The sequence below is a fragment of the Euprymna scolopes genome, chromosome 2 (assembly GCF_053919585.1).
Source record: "Euprymna scolopes isolate OS-2025 chromosome 2, ASM5391958v1, whole genome shotgun sequence".
NCBI classification, from domain to species: Eukaryota; Metazoa; Mollusca; class Cephalopoda; order Sepiida; family Sepiolidae; genus Euprymna; species Euprymna scolopes.
The window spans coordinates 83,803,014-83,822,007 of record NC_136483.1 but is presented as its reverse complement, the minus strand read 5'-3'; the positions used below and the strand labels follow the sequence as shown (position 1 = coordinate 83,822,007).

The following is an 18,994-nucleotide window of genomic DNA, read 5'->3' as shown; positions in this document are numbered from 1 at the left end:
CATTCTTTCATGTATATTTCTTACCTGTGATTTTAAAGAAGTTGAATTAAATAGCTTTTTAAAAGTACTACAGACTTTCCATCTTTTTTTTTTCTTAAGGAAGAAACATTATCAGAATCTGTTTCTAAGGGGAAAGCAACTCCAGTAATTAACATCAACAACAAGAAGGCTAGTTTGTTAATGCTATCCGAACACAGTTGATTATACCCACATGAAGGATCAGTTAATGTCTCTTCCTTCATCTATATAAGTAAATATAATTTACTTGCCAGTCAAATCTTATGAAATCTTTGATGTTTATAGTCTATCCTTAATTCTTTATTTGAATGAAACTTTAATTTTCTGTTTTTATTATAACATTTTCACCACTCCAAATACATATTTTTGGAGTAGTGTATACACTAATAATTTCAACTGATTGATTTCTTTAATTTCTGTTTTTCTGTCATGTTTTTCTTTATTCTACTTTTTCCATTTGTTCCATTGCATACCAGAAAAAAATCAATTTAAAAACAATTATATTTTAGAAACATTTCTGTTAACTTTATAATTAAGTTAAATTTTCACCCACCATAAATATTTATGCATCTTTGTTGACCGTTTTTGTCATTAATAAATTATCTCGGCTTGAAATGAGATTTTTATATGACTATTCATCAACTGATAATATTGTCCATTCTCTGAATTTGCATAATTGTCAACTGATAACATTACTCTTCCTCTGAATTTGCAATGATATCAACCAATAACACTTAATTAAAATTTTGATTATTCAACTAACACTGAATTATATATTCAACTTCTATTTTATTTTTATTTACTTTGAATGATGCCATTAAAAAAACTGAATTATAATTCAGGTTTATTGTGATTATGGAATGTCGTATAATATTTTTTTTCCAATTCTAGAGGCTTGCGTATCTGTTGAATTGCCACCATAAACTACAGTGTACTTTTGCAGACAGCTTCTTAGCATCCTATGTTCAGAAATTTTGTCTTTTTATTAATTTTAAATATCAATTTTTATTTTGTTGTGGACACTTTAATCATTTTACAAAAATGAATTAACATCTCTTATGTTTACTTGTTAGTATAATACTGCTTATTTCAGAAAAAAAATGTATTAGCCAAAAACTTGAGGAAAAACATTTGAAATATATTGCGATTAATAGGTCATAAACAAATAAAATATTACATAATGAAAAAGAAGAAATTCAAGTATATTATTTGCAATGGCATTATACATCAATTAGGTTTCAAAGATCCTAGAAAAATAAGCAAAATGAAAGCAACGACTTTGGGTTTACCCTGATTTCTTCTGATTGACCTGTGTGTACTGTAAACAAATGGTTGTTTTGTTTTTCGTCACGGGATCAATTTTTAATACAAGGAAACATTTATTTTAAAGAAAAAAGGGAGGGATACTACATATTTATTTTTATGATTTTTTTTTAAACAAAACGTTTTAATAAATAAATACATCATAATTCATATTTGTCGGAACTGAACATTTTATTTTTCGGGTTGCATATGCTTTTTCTTTTTTTTTTTTTAGAGAGAGAGGAATTAGTATCTCAAATTCACTTTTCATTATTCAATTTATAGTTTATAAAACTGACTTTGTGTCTAATCTACTCGAGTTGGAAGATCAAAAATTTGTAACTTTTTTTTTTTTTTTAAGTAAAGATGTACTATGTTATGAATTTCTAAAGTCAATTTTTAATGTTGGGGAAATCCGGTTTCCTCCAAAATGGGACACTTTGAATTGAAACAAAAAAGTTAAAATTACCTCAGTCTGAAAGGATTTCTTAACTGACTCAGAACAAAAAAGATATTAACAAAACGGCACAGAATAGTTTTAATAAAAAAAAGTTAAATTTTATTTCAATTGTTTTTCTTTACAGAAAAAAATATGCAAACTTGTTTTCTTAGTCTAATTCCACTTTTGTGGGGAGGTAAAATGAAAAATTACTTGGGTGCGCCCATAATTTTAAAACTACAGACTGAATAGTGAATTGAAGATACTAAAAGTTAAAATGCCTGCAAAAAATGATATTAAAATGTAAAATAATTATTTATCCTTAAAAGAAAAAAAATGTTCATATTTATCAGAGAAATAATGTGAAAATGAGAATTTCAAATGCTTAAAACAACCCGAAAAATAGAATCTTCTGTTGAAAAATGGGGACAATGGTTTGTTTATTGAACTGTTGTCTAAGTATTAGAAAAAGAAAAAAAACTCCCCCAAAACATATGCCATTTTTTTCTTAGAATAAATCTTTCCCATATTAAAAATCAACCTTGTACTATTTGTTTATAGTGCGTGCAGATTAACCGACAGAAACTGGTGTAAACCCAAAGTCATGTCTTTCAGTTTGTTTATACAAGCAACCTATCTTTTTTTTTTTTTTTTTTTCAATTTTCTTATCAGTTTATTCAAGCTGGGGATGGTGCATCCTACGGGATGCCAAACATTTACTCGTTATCTTAGTTATTTCAACTGAAATATTTTAAAATTCTAATTGTCCCTTTAAGTGCAATTGTTTGAATCTCTCTTGCACTTGGTTCGCAAGGTATATTTGCCATGTAGATTTTGAAATTCTTTTTTATTGCTCTATGACTACTGGAATGATAGATTTTTCTAAGATTAGATTCCAGTTTCTTTTCATGTCATACATAAGACACTGATATTTCGTTATCTTTTCCCTTTCAGCTCTGTTTAACCCAGTATAATTGGGGACTATAACTTCTAAGGTTGCTTCTTTCTCCTTCTGTTCCCATATTACTATGTCGGGTTTAATCGCTCCATTTTCACGGTACGTAGCTGTAGGAATTGCATAGTCATAAATGGATGATGTATGACTTATTTCCAACTGTTCTTTCTGAAATATGTTCCCAGGATTTGCTGCTGCATTTGATATACTTTTTACAAATGATCTTGCAGAGATATTTACACGGTCCATTGTGTTGCATTGTATAGTAGACATCCTCTAACAGAACCTTATAGCTGGATGTCAAGTGGCTCACACTTTCTACTTCTGTGTGGCAGAATCTGCACTTGTTGTCATTGTTGAGATCACTTATTTTTTCTTCTGTATCCACAAGTGTATTTTATGTAAAGTAATTTCCATAAGTTTGTTAACCAAAGTGTTTAATATTTTTCTTCAGTTTTAAAATCAAAATTCTTCTCTTACAGCTGTATTTCCCTTGTCTTGTGTTAATGACACATCAACTACACTGGTGACTCGACTTTAACCCCATGCAACAATGGTAAATTGATGTATGTTATACTGATTAACATTTACCACAACATCATAAATGTAACTTTATGAAAACTTTGCAAAATCCTCTCATTATCTAAAATTGGTTAAATCATTTTTTTTTATCAGAGGAATTATATATTTGTAAATTTATTTTTTCTAACATTAATAAGGTATTTGTTTTTGCAAATTTCTCAATTGATACTCAATTAATTCTTGTATGTTTTGTATTTTTCTTATATCTGCTTTTTTTTTCCTCTTTCAGATACTGTTCCCAATTCAAAAGTGAGTGCATTTTTTAAATCCTGCTTGTGTATGTATACCAGTTAAAAACAATTTCTGCACACAGGAAGGGATACAATTTCATTTACACCCTCATTCTTTTCTCTCTGTTGTTATTAGTTTTTATATATGTCCTATACAAGTGAGCTGGTCACCAGTTTAAGATATGCAGCATTAAATATATTAATCTATTCTTGAAAATTATTTACAAAAATCGTTTCCTTTTAAATCATTTGATATGTTTTAATAAAAAATTATTAAAAAAAATTATTTTATTATATCTTGACCCATATTATTTTGGAGATACTCTGTGTAATAATTTTTTAATTTGGCTTGTCCTGTTTTATTACATACTCTTGTATCAGATATTTCGTACTAAAAGGCATTAACACCTTTTTCAACAGTTCTTTGAACAGAATTTATTCTTCTGATTGTATTAGGAGTATATAAAAGTTAATAGATGCTGACTTTATTTATACTATCCCGACTATTATTCTCATCTTAGTTGTTATATTCATCTTTCAGTTGATATAACCTCAAATCTTCAGTTACATTTTTTCAAACTTTGGAATTTGTGTAGAATTTCAATCTAAATCATCTATTTATTCAATGAGGGTAGACTGTTCCCATTCTGTCAGCCATGTAGAAGTGTTGTTATTCTTAGTCATTACTTGAACATCCATCAGTTACATTGGCTGAATGTTGTGAACAGTGAAGATGAAAATAATCCAAATAATAAAATATCAATCCTCATATCAAAATTCTGAAACATAATTGACGCTATTTATTATGTCATTTGTGAGTGGCATACAAACTTGAATTGGATTTCAGTAGTATTGAGGAACGGTATGATACCTTGAATTTTTTCCAACTACATTAAAAAACAATTTGTATTCAATGATTCATTTGTAATAAAGATGTAATGCATTTATATAAATACACTATTTATTTTTAAATGTTTCACATATAAAAGGAAATGATTGTTCATCCTAGTTACTAGCATCTAATACAAGTCATTCCTTGTGGAACCCTTTTTCATATCTAATTTTAACACTTGGTAGTCAATAATTAAAACCAGGCAATAATCAATCACAACAGCGCACATGGTCAGTCCCCATTGTCAGTGATCCTGATCAAATCATCTTTGTTAAACGGTCTTAAATTTAGCTCCGTTGATGTATTCGACTGTTTTAAAAAATTGATTTCCAAACTAACCTATCTCTGGCTAAATCTTTATTTATCCCTCTTTCTATCCAGTTCATTTTTTATCACTTCCTCCTATGTTTTCCTTGAACTTCTCCTGTGAACTGGACCTTCTATCTTAACTGTTCAATTAAACCAGGAATTTTCATTCATTCTTTCAATCTGACCATACCATTGAAGTCTCTTTGTCTGCACACATCTGTCCAGATTTAATCTTCCTCTTACGTCCTTAAAACGAAGTCTGTCTTTGGCTCATATTACGCATCTGTTTTGTCATTCTCATATTTTTCTCACTGCAGTACATGTTCTCCACTCTCATTTGCTGGATTTCACTTTCATTTTCATACATGATTAAACTGTGTACATGTGCTCGATAAACTCTTCCCATCACTTTTCTTTCATTTCTGTCCCATACACGAGCTTTTATGCTTCTTAAACAGTTATGACTCACAAAAAAGTTAATATGCCGTTGATGACTTCCATTACAAAACATTTCGCATCTAAACAAAAATAATTCTTTACAATAAGTATTATTCTTCAGCAGCATTTTTTGACAAATGCAAAGGTTTATATTCATTGGCTATTTTATGAAATATTGAAGTTCTTTTAACTTTTGTTTTTGTTTCACATTTTCTTTTTAAACATGCATTTTTTTTATCTAATTATTTAAAAAAAATTTTTTTTTTTCAAAATAAAATTTAATTACGATATCATTTGTCAACATTAGGATTTGCTAAGAATTTTAAAACCAGAAATAATTTTCTGTTTAACAGTTTAAATGTTTCCAAATTCCTTAAAAATTTTGAAGAGTTTCTTAAAGTAATTTAATTTTTTCCTAACTGAACAAAAGGTTATAATGACTGATTACAAATAAACAAAAATACATTGTGATGGATTTAATTCTGTAATTAAAATATTTCTTTATGTAGGATTTTAGTTTTACTATCTTACGATTGTATTTTTGATTTCAATAAATCTATTAATAATGAACAAGAAATGTGCAAGCTACATAGATATAATTCATGTAGAGATTTCACATATAAAAAGAAATAATCATTTGCAATAGGTATTATTATGCTTCAGCATTTTTGATGGACAAGAGTTGATATTCCATTGGCTATTTTATTTATGAAACTTATTGCATAAAGGGAAATAATCATTTCATTCTTACTGCAAAAATCATATAATCAATGAAAAACTGAAAATCACACACACATTTCTTAAATTCTATTATGTACACATATGCTACTCTAAATTATACTTTGAAATTTGTTAATCTTTATAAATGCAACCAACAGTTATAGAAAAAGTATTGCATTATAATATACAGATTTTCACAAAATATTCTATTTAAACTATACGGTAATAACTAAAAGAAAAAGATGTTTTGTTGTTACACAAAATTTATCTGCAATTTTCCTCGCATTTGAAATGAATGTTTCGGTTATAGTCAGCTAACATACTTCCTAACTTCTGCTACTGGAAGCAGTGACCAGGCAAATCAGTTCCTTCATTTTTATTGTTCTTTTAGTATTTTTATTGTAAAACGATTTATTGAAATAAAATATACAATAAAAGTTAACAAAATTATACAGGTAAAAATAACACAATTAGGCTTTATTTGTGCTTGTAATAAGAGTTTAAAAAAAAAGTTTTTATTTTATTTGAAATTTTATAAGAAATATGTTTATCAAAGTATAATTTTTTTTTTTTTTAATTTATATAATAAATACATGTTTATGAAAGTATAAAAATAAAACTATTGTAATCAAGAACTTGCTCTTATATTTAATGTTAAGAATGTCAAGAATATTTATCAACACATCTTTTGCCCTTTCTGCATTGAATATTCATTCTCCTTTGATCAGGAGGCAGGTTTGTTTGTTGGCTATTAAGCCACGCCTTGCCAACCATCGCATTGCACTAAATGTGTTCAAAGTTTTGTCTAATAAGTATTTCATTACTATTTTGATGATGCACAGTTCTGTGGGTGGCATTGCTTCATAAACTAAATGGTCCATTACTTAAAAAGATGTTTTCAATAATTCTTTAAAAAAATTAAACTAATTTCAATAATTCTTGATTAAAATTTTTCAACATGTTTTCAATAATTCTTTAAAAAAATAAAACTAATTTCAATAATTTTTAATTAAAATAAGACCGAAAAACTTTTCAATTATTAATAAAAAAAAAAAAAAAAAATGATTAGAGTATATGCACAGAGGTGATATAGGCATGAGCGAAAAAAGGGAAATAACTGATTTGCCTTGTCACCGCTTCCGGTAGCAGACACACCGGAAGTTAGCTGACTATTACCAATGTTTTTGTTTAGGGCACAATTGAAACGTGATACTTGACTTTTGCATTTTAAAATTTAATGCAAGCCATTTTATATATATATATATATATATATATTATATGTGTGTAAAAAATAATTTTATAAGATCAACAGTAGGTTCTCTACAGTGCAATGTAGATTATAATATATTGTGAACTAACTCACTGAGAGGCATCTGATGCTTCCTCAAAGTGCACCATGATGGGTCCCCAATTAGAGCCGGCAATCAGTTTGATTGAAAAATGGTAGATTTCATAGATTTCGATGACAATAAAAATATGGGAGTGTGAAACATTTGTTGATCATCATTCAATCCCAATATCAGCTCACCCCCTGCTAATCATAAATAAGACAAATCTACAGTATTTATATAAAATGCTTGCTTATATTATCTTCAATTTTCCCGAGTGAGAAATAAAGAAAAGATAATTTTAATTTATCATCCCTTTAAAATTCCTTTAAAAAATTTTGTTAACCACTTATATAATGAAATATACTTTTCTTTTTTTTTTTTTTTTTTTTTTTTTACTGAAAAATTCTTGTCTGAGATTCGACTTGGAGTGACACATTCAAATGCAAGTAAATAACGGCTTATCCAATATAATTATTTTATTACAATTCATATTTTTTTTATTCTAGAATTAAAACTATGACAACTTTAGTATTAAAGTATATATTTCTGATAAGAACCATGGATATAAAAAAAATGTCTAGTTTAGATGCACACCATTGTTAGCTGAATTAAGTTTAATACAAACAAATATATACATATGGAGTCTGTATATATTTGTTAATATTAAATTTTTATAATTAAAAAAAAAAAAGAAAAAAAAAAGAGAATATAAAACTAACAAATATATGCTCTCTCCTGTCTAATACTTTTGCTAGGCTGTCAGGATGATGTAATCCTCTATATAATTTGATTGCAGAAATTCCCGTCGGGATCAAATTACGATAGGTTTGCAATAACAGATGCCACATACAAATTTATTTTGTCTAAACTTTTACCCACCATTTTACGTAATTTATGAATGCATTTATTAGTTATAATAAAATCTCATCTATGAGTGACATCATCACGATTGCCAAGACCTAAAGACGAAATAGTTCATATTTTTCCCTCTAACTGAAAAGTCCTCCCACTTTCCTAAATAGGACTGGGTACTTCTATAACCATAGGTATGGGCAATTTAATGGTTGCTTCGGTAGGGGATCATAGTTATTATTGCCGATTAATCATAATGATTTTTTTAAATTTTCGATTACTTTATTGTATTTGGAAGATTATAGTTTAAAGTTAATTTCTCCAAGAAAAAAAAGTGTGTGAAATAAAAAATACATGGAATAATTTTATCTAAAATCTGAAAAACTCTACATTTCATGTAAAAATTCATTATGACAAAGATCGTGTTTACATTTTTCTGGCAAGAAAAATCTAAGTTTCCTGGAATTATTTCCAAGTTAAAGTCTTAAGATAATGAATTACTACAATAAATGTACTTAACTTTTGCTAAAAAAAGTAATAATTATGTGACACTTGTAGGAACAAGACTTATTTATCGTATCAAAAAAAACTCTGGCGGCAAAATTCAAATATGTATGGAAGGACAAATTAGACATTTATTTCTTTATTTAACATCATTCCGGCATACAGAGTGACTTATTTTTTTTTAGTCGCAGACCCTCCTTCCTTCATTTAAAAATGCATAAAAGTTAAATTCATTAATTTTCCTACTGACAATTCATTGAAAATAAAAGTTAGCACCATTATTTATTAATATTAATACAGAATTACAATTGGTTAAGAAAACAATTTATAATTATTGAAAAAATTACACACTAAAAAAATAGACTTACGTTAAAATTTATCATAATGTTTACGTGAAATTTAAAATTGATAAACAAACAGGCGAGTAGTTGAAGAGAGGAGGAGGGTGAGCAAAACAGACTTGTTTTCTTTTCAACTCTGTGCATTTGTACTTACCGACATCAAATGTTTGTATAATTTTTGCCATTTTTTAATTAAATTATTTTTCTATGTTCCTGTTTTTCAATTTAATTTTTTTACTTTATTTTCTAAAATTGTATGAACATTATCTTACATTGATAATTATACGTTCATGCATGCAATGGAAATATTAGAATCTTACATGTAAAGATTACGTTAAAAATGTAAGCGTAAAAAAAAGTGGTAATAATTTTTGAAATTATAATTTTTTGTGTAAAAATATTAAATAAACAATGCTTAATTCAATGATAATATTGGTAGTTCGAGAAATTAATTTTTCTTCGAGTTATATTGATTTCATTGATACAGACTTTAGGGACTGTTTTCGTAATGTTCTCTGTAAAAATTATTTTATTTTTATTTTATTGTTACAAATTACGATGCTTTATTTACATAAAAAAAGCAAAAATAAATTCTTGCGTTTTTTTATTTACTACTGAAAACCATAACTTTAGTAAAGGTATTTTTTGTTTAAACAAAATAATACATTTTCGCTAAGATTTAAATATAAATAATTAATTCTGAAAATTTCATTAAAATTGGTTAATTTCCTGATTTTTGGTGAATTTTTAAGTAAAGGGAGAGATCAAAATGTTTATACATTTTGAGCATCGGCATTCATTTTGCCCGTACCTATATAACCATTATAACTATATTGACCTGCACCGTTATTAACTGGATCGCGCACTCATACACTTACAAGTACCAGCAGACTCCGCTATTCAATAGTACTGATTTTCTCCCCCGATAACAATCCACCTAATGTCATTGGCTTCAACCATGACATTCTATTCTGGATTATACACACACATACCAAAATACGAACACCTAATTCACTATGGTAGTTCAATCGCTCCACATTGTTATACATGATTTATTCCATTTAAACTTACACATGCATCACACATTGCTATAAATCATTTAATCACTTTAGGATTACACATGCCATTTCCCATTACATGCGTTACTGTTATTTACATATTGTTAGATTTAAAACAATTACGTTGCAGCTTTTTATACATCAGATCCAGTTTTAGCGTCCTATATTTACTTCAATTACATTTTAACCAACTAGAAAACATTAAAAAATAATTAGCAATACATAAGATATACTTCACATTTTTTGTATTTTTCGTTTTCTTATATACTTTTTTTTTCAGCTGGGATGGGGGAAGGTGGGGTTCATTATTTATAAACGTACGCTAATGTGTTTTTTTTTTTTTTTTTTTTTTTCCATTTTTAAAACTTTCAATTTCTGATTAAACAGTTACATTTGCTTTTTTTTTTTAATTGGCTTATTTGTTTTTTTGTTTTTGTCAAATAGAAACAAAAAAAACTTAATTTATTTTTGATGTGTTTTCTTTTTTTTTTAATTGGCTTATTTTTTTTTTTTGTTTTTGTCAAATAGAAACAAGAAAAACTTAATTTATTTAAACCATTACGTCACATCTTTCTTTACATCATATCCGGTTTTACCATCCTATATTTACCTCAATTACATTTTAACCAACTAGAAAACTTTCAAAAATACTTTACAAGACAAAATATATAATCCACATTTCTTGTATTTTTTGTATTTTTTTTTTTTTGTGGGGAGAGGGGAGGGGAAAGGTGAAATTTAATATTTATAAATATATGCTTACATGTTTTTCTTTTTTCCGTTTTTAAAAACACAGTGAAATCAACAAGGATTGCAAAAATCGTTCCTTTGCTAACCATGCATGCGGGTCTCATGTTCTTTCTTGATTTGGTTTAAATAGTAAAAAAACATGACCTTATTTTGATTTTGTTACTGTGGGCCAGTGAATAAAGGAGCATAGTTTAAATATTCCAAAAGCCATTGTAACATGAAGTAGTTAGGGGTTTGGCAGCAACAACAATAGCTGTACTTTAACTTTTTTCGGGGGTGGGAGGCACACTTCAACTGAGCAATGCTGGTTAATGGGTACTGCTAGTGGGTAATAAACTACATACACTGAGGTAATACCTAGGATGAATATATTAGGACAAATGAAAATAGGCTACCTCCCCCCTCCAAAAGAAAGCCTGGGAGAACATCCAAGTCAACAGTCCATGTCACCTCCCATAATAAAACAAACAGTACATTATCCCTCTCCCTCAAAGGTGGAGGTGCTGGCAGAGAGGATTATACCTACATCTTAACAAGGAGGAACCAATTCATGGGAGGACAATCTTGTGACAACGGAACCAAAATAAATTAAATAAATTTAACATAAAAATTTAATCTAAAATAATCTTAGATTTCAGGGGCATTCTAATGTTTTAGGACGAAACCATTTTTTTTTTTTTCTTTTAATATCAAAAGAATTTGGAGTATTAATTGCTTTAAAAGTCAACAATGGCCAGAAAATAGATCATTACACATTAAATTAACTTACGAAACTGATCACCCCCACTAAATTCTAAATGATTTTTGTGTCAATTTTTCCTTTGTTTCCACCAAGTATTTTTTAGGGTATTATACATAATCTTTTTTTTTTTTTTTTTTTTTTTTTTAAAAAAAAAAAAAAAAGAATCTGGTTTAGTTTTTTTTAATTGGCAGCTAGAAAGTCATTTATTATTACAATTAAAATTTGAAAGTTGAATATATTTAAGAACGAATATTTCTTGAAATAGCCACTATTTTATAAAAGAACCACAAGCCGTATTAATTTTAAACAAAAAACTTTTTTTTTTTGTTTTTTTTTGTTTTTTTTTTAAAATAAACCTATAAACGGAGTTCACAAAACTATCGTCAATTTCAAAGTAAACAGCCAACAATGAGCGATCAAGTAAAATTGTTTACTTTTATTGAAAAAAGGGTTACATTTTTTAGAGTTTAACTAATAAAAAAATTGCAGCTACTAAAAGAGAAATCAACATCGAATCATCATTTTAATGCATCAAAATAATAAAGACATTGATTTACTTATTAGTTGGGGTATGAAAGATATTTAGAAAAAATGTTCGATACACGTCATGTTGAAGTTTTCAGACAATAAAATAACAAATGGATCAGTTTATTTTGTACTCAACAATAAGTGAGGTTGATGTTTTTCTGATTGTTTTCAAAATTTCTTGATAAAATTCCTCAAACAAACGTACCAAGCTTTTAAAGAGAGGGGGTCCATAAAAAAAAAGAAGTTATGAAATAATAAAGACATTATTGATTTACTTTATTAGATGTATCCCAAACTCTTCAAATATAGCATGTAGATTATTATTTATTAAAGCATGTGAGAGAATAATCATTTCTGAACAAAACTGTGGTATATTGAGGACCTAAAATGGTTTGGTTTTTAAAATAAGACTATTTTACTAAAACTATCTTGAAATCTGTGATTATCCAAAGCATTTCATGATCAATGGTTTTGCTACTGTAACTGAAGAAAAGAATAAACAATTGTGTGATATGTAAAAGAAAAAAAAGCAATGCAAATAAACTTGAAATTGTTTTAAAGCTTGTCTGCATCTTTTTAAATTTTAATCATTGAGTAAAAGTATTTCATTAGCACAATGAATATTGAAAAATTTAATCTTTTTTTTTTTTTTTAAATAAAATTGAAATAAAAAAATTTTAAATTATATTCTTGATTTTTCTATTGTCTTATTTCCTATTTGAACTTTGTTCATTATTTTATTGGTCAATCAGAATAAACAATTTATTTTACCTAGTGATATTGCATCACATTTGTCTGTTTTTTTTTTTTAACTCATTAATATAAGTTGTTTCTTCATTCGTCTTTGCATTACACTTTATTCAACTAAGAAAAAACATAGAACACTGCATGAGACCACAAAACTGCTCGCCTTTGAAAACTGTAGAAATGGTTAGAACAAATAAGTATGACAAAGCTGATGGACTTGTTTTAGATTCCCCTCGCCACAAGCAATCTAGAAACATGTTGCACACAATCTATCAGACCTAAAAGTTTTTTAAAAGTTTTTTACCCAACACCCACTTTCCACTTGTAAGCAGAAAGTAACTACTTGATTGAACTAAGCTATAAGCAAAGAGTAATTTTAAAGCAATCCATGCCAGGATGAACATGGATACTTTCATAAATAGCTTGTAAAAATATTCAAGCATGGCAAAGACTTTGAAAACATGACTATACTATTAAGAACTGTCTACAAACAAAACGGACCACAATTTAGTCTCCTAACTTGGGGAAACTCAGAGCCTCTGTTTTTTATATGCCAAATTCTCATGACCAGATTTCTTCGTTTTAACAACCAGCCATGGCAGTTTCTACAAAAAAAAAAATTTCTCTTCCACATGACATTCCTGTTTATTTAGAAACACCAGGTGTCATTAATGTAAAAAAATGATATTTTTATAAGGTCTGCCAATCTGCATTCCTTCAAACAAGGAGTCACTCTGATATTTCTGTCATAATTGCTGCATCTCAAGATTGCTTTTCAAAAGCCATACTAAGAAAATTTAACAATGTACTTATGGACAACCATATTATAACAGTTTTACCAGCTACATAGATTTATATGTGGTGAAATATTATTTTGTGCACTCAAATAATTGGTACTACTTGATCAAACTTCAGTTAAAAATTAATTATTACATTTGTACAAAACTAACAATAATGAAGCATGTTTATTGCAGCATAATACTAGGATATGATATGTCAGCACTCTAGTTCCATAATTTCCTTTGTCAAATTCAAATGGAGCTTGAAAATTTGCAATTAACTTTCAGCACCTATCTCTTTTTAATGGCTTAACACTAGACTAGAACACTCTTACAGTAGAATCAAGTTAGTATTAATACGGTTTCAATTTATTACAACCTCAGTATTGAAAATACTTGTATAAGAAGTTATTGAATCAAATCAGTATCCATGGGAGATGCAGGTATTTATAATTTCTTCTGAAAAATTAAAATTGTATAACACATCTGCTTACGTAGATTTTTTTTTTTTTTACAAGGGTGTCACCACTTATCAAGGCCCAGAGGCCACTCGAGGATAAGGGTTAATAGGTATACATTAGTCATTGTGATTTTAGCATAGTAAACAGTGGGAATTTTGAAACTTGGATTACTTAGGGGGACGATTCAATTAGAACTTGTTCACATTGGACTTTTTCTTTTCTTTTTTTTTTTTTTTTTTTTTTCATAGGTATCAACTCATTATCAAGGCCAAGAGGCCACTCAAGGATAAGGGTTAAAGAGTGTACAGTAGAAATTGGACAATATAATAATCATTAGTAATGAAAATTTGTTAAATTTGATAACTTATATGGAACGGCTCATCAAGAACTTATTTACGTTAGACTTGAAGACAACCATATTGTAGTCAGCCGGAAAGCAGGAAAACGGAAGACAATTCCACAGGCGTGCAGTTCTAATAAAAAAGCTTTGTTCATGGAATCTACGTTTAGGTTTAGGCACAGATAAAGAGTGGGGGAATTATTGATAGTGTTTACAGCTAGACGAGTGTTTCTTGTGAAAGTTTGGCGAGGGGGGACCATAGATTGAAGCTCAGTCGAACACTTTCCATGAAAATAACGATACATCAGAGACAAACTCGCAACATCTCTTCTGTGAGATAGAGGTTGCAAGGAAGAGAAAAGGACATCTCCTACGAGGCTACGAAGTCTATTTTGAACTCTATCAAGGCAGGCCAAGTCCTTTCTAGCAGCTCCTGCCCAGATGTGGCAACAGTATTCCATCCTTGGACGTACCTGGCTCTTATATAGATAGAGAATTGCATCAGCAGTGAGATATCTACTGGATCGATAGAAAGATCCCACCATTTTTCCAGCGGCCTTGGCAACAGATTTGATGTACATGTTCCATTTAAGATCAGGAGTAATGGTCAAGCCCAGAAGCTTGTCAAAACTTGAGGCCTCCTGAAGACAAGAGCCATTCATTTCAATTGATGCCAGATGTGGATCAGAATGTTGATGATGTAAAGAGTCTGTAGACTCGATCAGACCATGATCACAATCTGAAATGGTTCATAGCAACTGTTAACAAATAATCTCATATTAAATAATGTAAACAAATGTATGTTTGCTGTGAAAACTGGAAGTCTCAAAGAGTACACAGAGATGAGGCCACATGCTGAATAATTTAAACCTTTGCTTGACTGCCATAGATGAGTTGGTCAGATGGATACAGTTTACTTAGATGTATTTGCTGTAAATTAATGTAAATGCCATCACTTCAGTGAGCTGTGGGCATGTTTGCACATTATGTGCAGTGAAGTATTTTGTTTTGTTTTTTTCAGAGAAGATATATTCACTCGTACAAACTAATAGTTTCATCTTATCTCTGCTGTTGAGATATTCTCCAAAATAAAAAACAACACATTCTGAGATTTGTTATAGACCTGCCAATCTCTCTAGTTTGGGCCATCTAGTTGCAATATCAATTATTCTATGTTGGTGTTAAAGCAAGTGGATGTCTGCTTTTGAGGCTACCACTTTACCTACATGAGTTGGCCAGACAGATGCAGATGCATTTGCTGTAAATTAATGTAAAAAGTATACCAAATCTCTGAGCAAATAATTGTTATATTCAATCTCTTCTATTATTTTAGTCACAAAGAGAAAAAAAAAACATCTAACTGCTACTCTTGCCACTGCTGAGAGATGTTACTATTCATGGAGTTGTTTGTTTATATAACAGCAAAAGATTCAACTGTTTTCTGTCAATAAAAAAAAATTATTGGCCATCTGATGGAGCCTGAAGAACTCTTTATGAATTTGAGTCACATTCCTGCATTGCTGAAGTAAAATGCTTACTTGATTGTTCTTTTTTTCCCCCAAAATCCTGTTGTAGGTTGAACAATAACACTCAGCTGTCAATAAAAAAAAAAAGCCTCCATTATCATAGAGGAATTAAAGAAATGGAAAGAATACCTAATCTGGTATCGCTTCAGAATCAGTTTTATTTCTGTTAATATCAAGTCAAGAATCAAAATTAATCATAGCCAGAATGACACATGTAGTATGAAACAGAAATTTGTCTTGCTTTATCAAGGAAGATTACAATATCCCATACTGAATCTGTGGTGAACAAATGATATTATAGCCTAACAATAAATATCCCTATAAAAGCCACTCAACTCTTCAAAAGGCTAAACATGAATTTTAAATGTTCTTTAGAATAAAAAATCAGAAATACATATCTACTCATTATGATTGATGAATATTCTTGATTTCTATTTCCATATCTTTGCCCAGATATGCTTACAAATTTCTGCATGCATCCATTCAAACTAAGGAATGTCATGTGGTAAAACAACTTTAGCAATTTCTTCATGGATAAGGTAGTGACATAATTTATTTCCCATAGCAAAGTAAACTTTTTTGGTAACTATCCAAAAGTGCTAGAATCATCTAAAAAAGAAAAAAAAAATTTAAATTGTACAGGTTGGAGGGAGAGAAGACCATGACTCTGTCCAGATTGTGGAACTCATCTTGATTTCAGCTTTTTTTTACCATTGGTCACTCGTATCCCTGATATATAGTTTATAGAAATTGACGTTGTGATAATAGTTGTGAATATGTGATTACAGTTTGTCATTTTTAACTATAAAATACCATTTTCATCACTAAATATGCAAATTGAATGAAAACAATTGAAGAATACTAATTTTTTTATTGAGGTTTTAATTTTTAAAACTGTTTCAAATATCTAGGAATAGAAAAGCATACATTTTTATGATTGAATTGATTTAAAAAGCAAAAAGTGTTGCAACATGACAAAAGCAAATTGATAAAAAATGTTTTGTATAAAGTTTTAAAATCAATAAAATTGAAACAGATGGTTAGTAAATTTAAGAAGAAATTCTAATTCGATTAAATTACAAAATGACCTTTTTAAAATGCATTTAGATTCAGATGTGGGGTGAATACAATTTAAAATCTTTCACATATTTTTTTTTTTTTAATATTGGCTTTCAAAACTAAATTTACATAAAGAATTATATACATTTATTTGTGTGTATAACTAGCTGACATAGATGTTTACATAAATTTATTTGTATATTAAGCTTACCTAATCCTTCATTGATGTTTGTGTCACTTTTTGTTAATCCATGAATTTTTTCTTGTTATCCTCCATTCCTTTCCCCTGTTTTTCTTCTATCTTCTTTTTTTTTTTCTTTTTTGGAAGAAATATGAAAACTTATTCTAGATAGAAACTATTTTTTTTCCCCCTGTGCATGCACAGAAATACATGGCATAGTACTCAGACGCAGAGTTATTGCATTTGGAGAGATGAATCAGTAAATCTTTCATCTAGAAGAAAGCTCTGGTGTAAAATTTGTGCTCTACATTGTGCCTTTTCAATCATTTGGAAATCAGATATAGAAGGAGTGAGCGATTGTGTGATTTGTGCAACACTGTCATTTAATTTGTCTACTCACACTAATGGAAAGGTAGAAACTGTACCATGACTACAATTTCGGTAGCCCTGTTACTCGCACTGCACTTAGTCTTTTCTTCAGTTTTGACCCTCCAAAAGTAATGTTTCTAACAAAAAGGGAAGAAAATTTTGTTTCTTGAGTTGGTTAGTCTTAGCCAGACATAAAGATGAGTTGAGTAAATTTTATTTCCACTATTTTTGTTGTCACGTCATTAATAAAGGTGCTGGAGATAACTGTTTTATCTGGCCTGATGTTATCCATTTGATAGTTCAAGGGCCCAAACCTCAGAGTAACTCACAAAAAGAGTGTCCTATCGGCAGATGTAAAATACTGGGTCTACTGTATTGCTAGTTTGTAAATAGTCTTGGCTCTGCAGTAGTTTCAGGTGTAGCGTCTTGATGCTATATATGTGGGAATTGCAATGGCTCTTCTTTCTTCAATGGTTTACAAAGATAATCTTCTTACTCAGTCTCTGTGTGTTTCGTCTTTCAACTCTTTTAATGATCTCTTCCACCAATTTTACAAATCGCAACATAAAAAGTTCTAAAACAAAGAATAAGCTTTGGCCCTGTTCCCCTGCTTCTAATGTGTATCTATACGATCAGGTCTCCTATTCCAACATTAGATGTTTCAACCTTCCAGAGGTTGAAATCTACTTACAAAATACCAAACCAGATCTGTTTTGTGTGAAACTTAATTAGCCTTTTAGCTTCTCCTGATGATTTAAGGCTACTCAAACATGACATCAAAACTCAACCCCCACAATTGCCATGGATATGGTATTTGTGCATATATTAGGGATTGCTTTTCATGTAATAGAGACATCTCCAAAAAATACTCTAAATTGTCCTATTATGTATCTGTATAGCAGTCACAGTTACTATCCTTGAAAGTATCTCTAAGAAAATTTGTCGTATCATGTTTGTTCACTTTTCTGCCAGCATTCATATCCACAGTGACTTTAATGTTCATGATGTTGAATGGTTAGTCCATTCAAACAAGACTCATGATGGAGATTTTATGATTTTTATCTTGTTTGTAATCTAACACAGATTGTTGACAAACTTATTTGTGTACTTGATGCTGATAAAATTTTGCAAGTGTTCTTGATCTTTTCCTGACAACTTCTAAACTATGCTCATCCACTATTCTGCCTCCACTGTTTTCTTTTGATCACTCGGTTGTCTCAATTTAGATCAAAGCAAAGTGCAATAAGACCCCCAATGTTCATTTTCATCGCAAAGTGTATTGATACTTGATGACTGACTGAAACATTTCAGATTTTATCAAATTTTTTTAAAAAGAACATGTCCTGTATTATCATCAAAATTTTTTAAAAAGAACATGTCCTGTATTATCATCAAAAATTTTTTAAAAAGACCATGTCCTGTATTATTTCTGATATAACTGAGTGGTTAATGGTCAGTATTGAGTGCTTTATATCTTCCATAAAATTCAAACAAAACTAAAATAAAAAAAAAAAATGAATGTGCTGCTACCATTGCTCACA

General features: G+C 29.2%; 1 protein-coding gene across 2 annotated transcripts in view; it reads left to right on the top strand.

The window, feature by feature from the left end:
- LOC145293107 (uncharacterized) overlaps nucleotides 1–18,994 on the top strand; it is a 199,733-nt gene that overhangs the window by 83,079 nt on the left and 97,660 nt on the right. For both annotated transcript variants that reach the window (XM_080139496.1, XM_080139488.1), the window contains one exon: nucleotides 3,526–3,545. In XM_080139496.1, coding sequence (XP_079995622.1) covers nucleotides 3,526–3,545 — 20 coding nt within the window. The remainder of the gene's footprint in view (nucleotides 1–3,525; nucleotides 3,546–18,994) is intronic.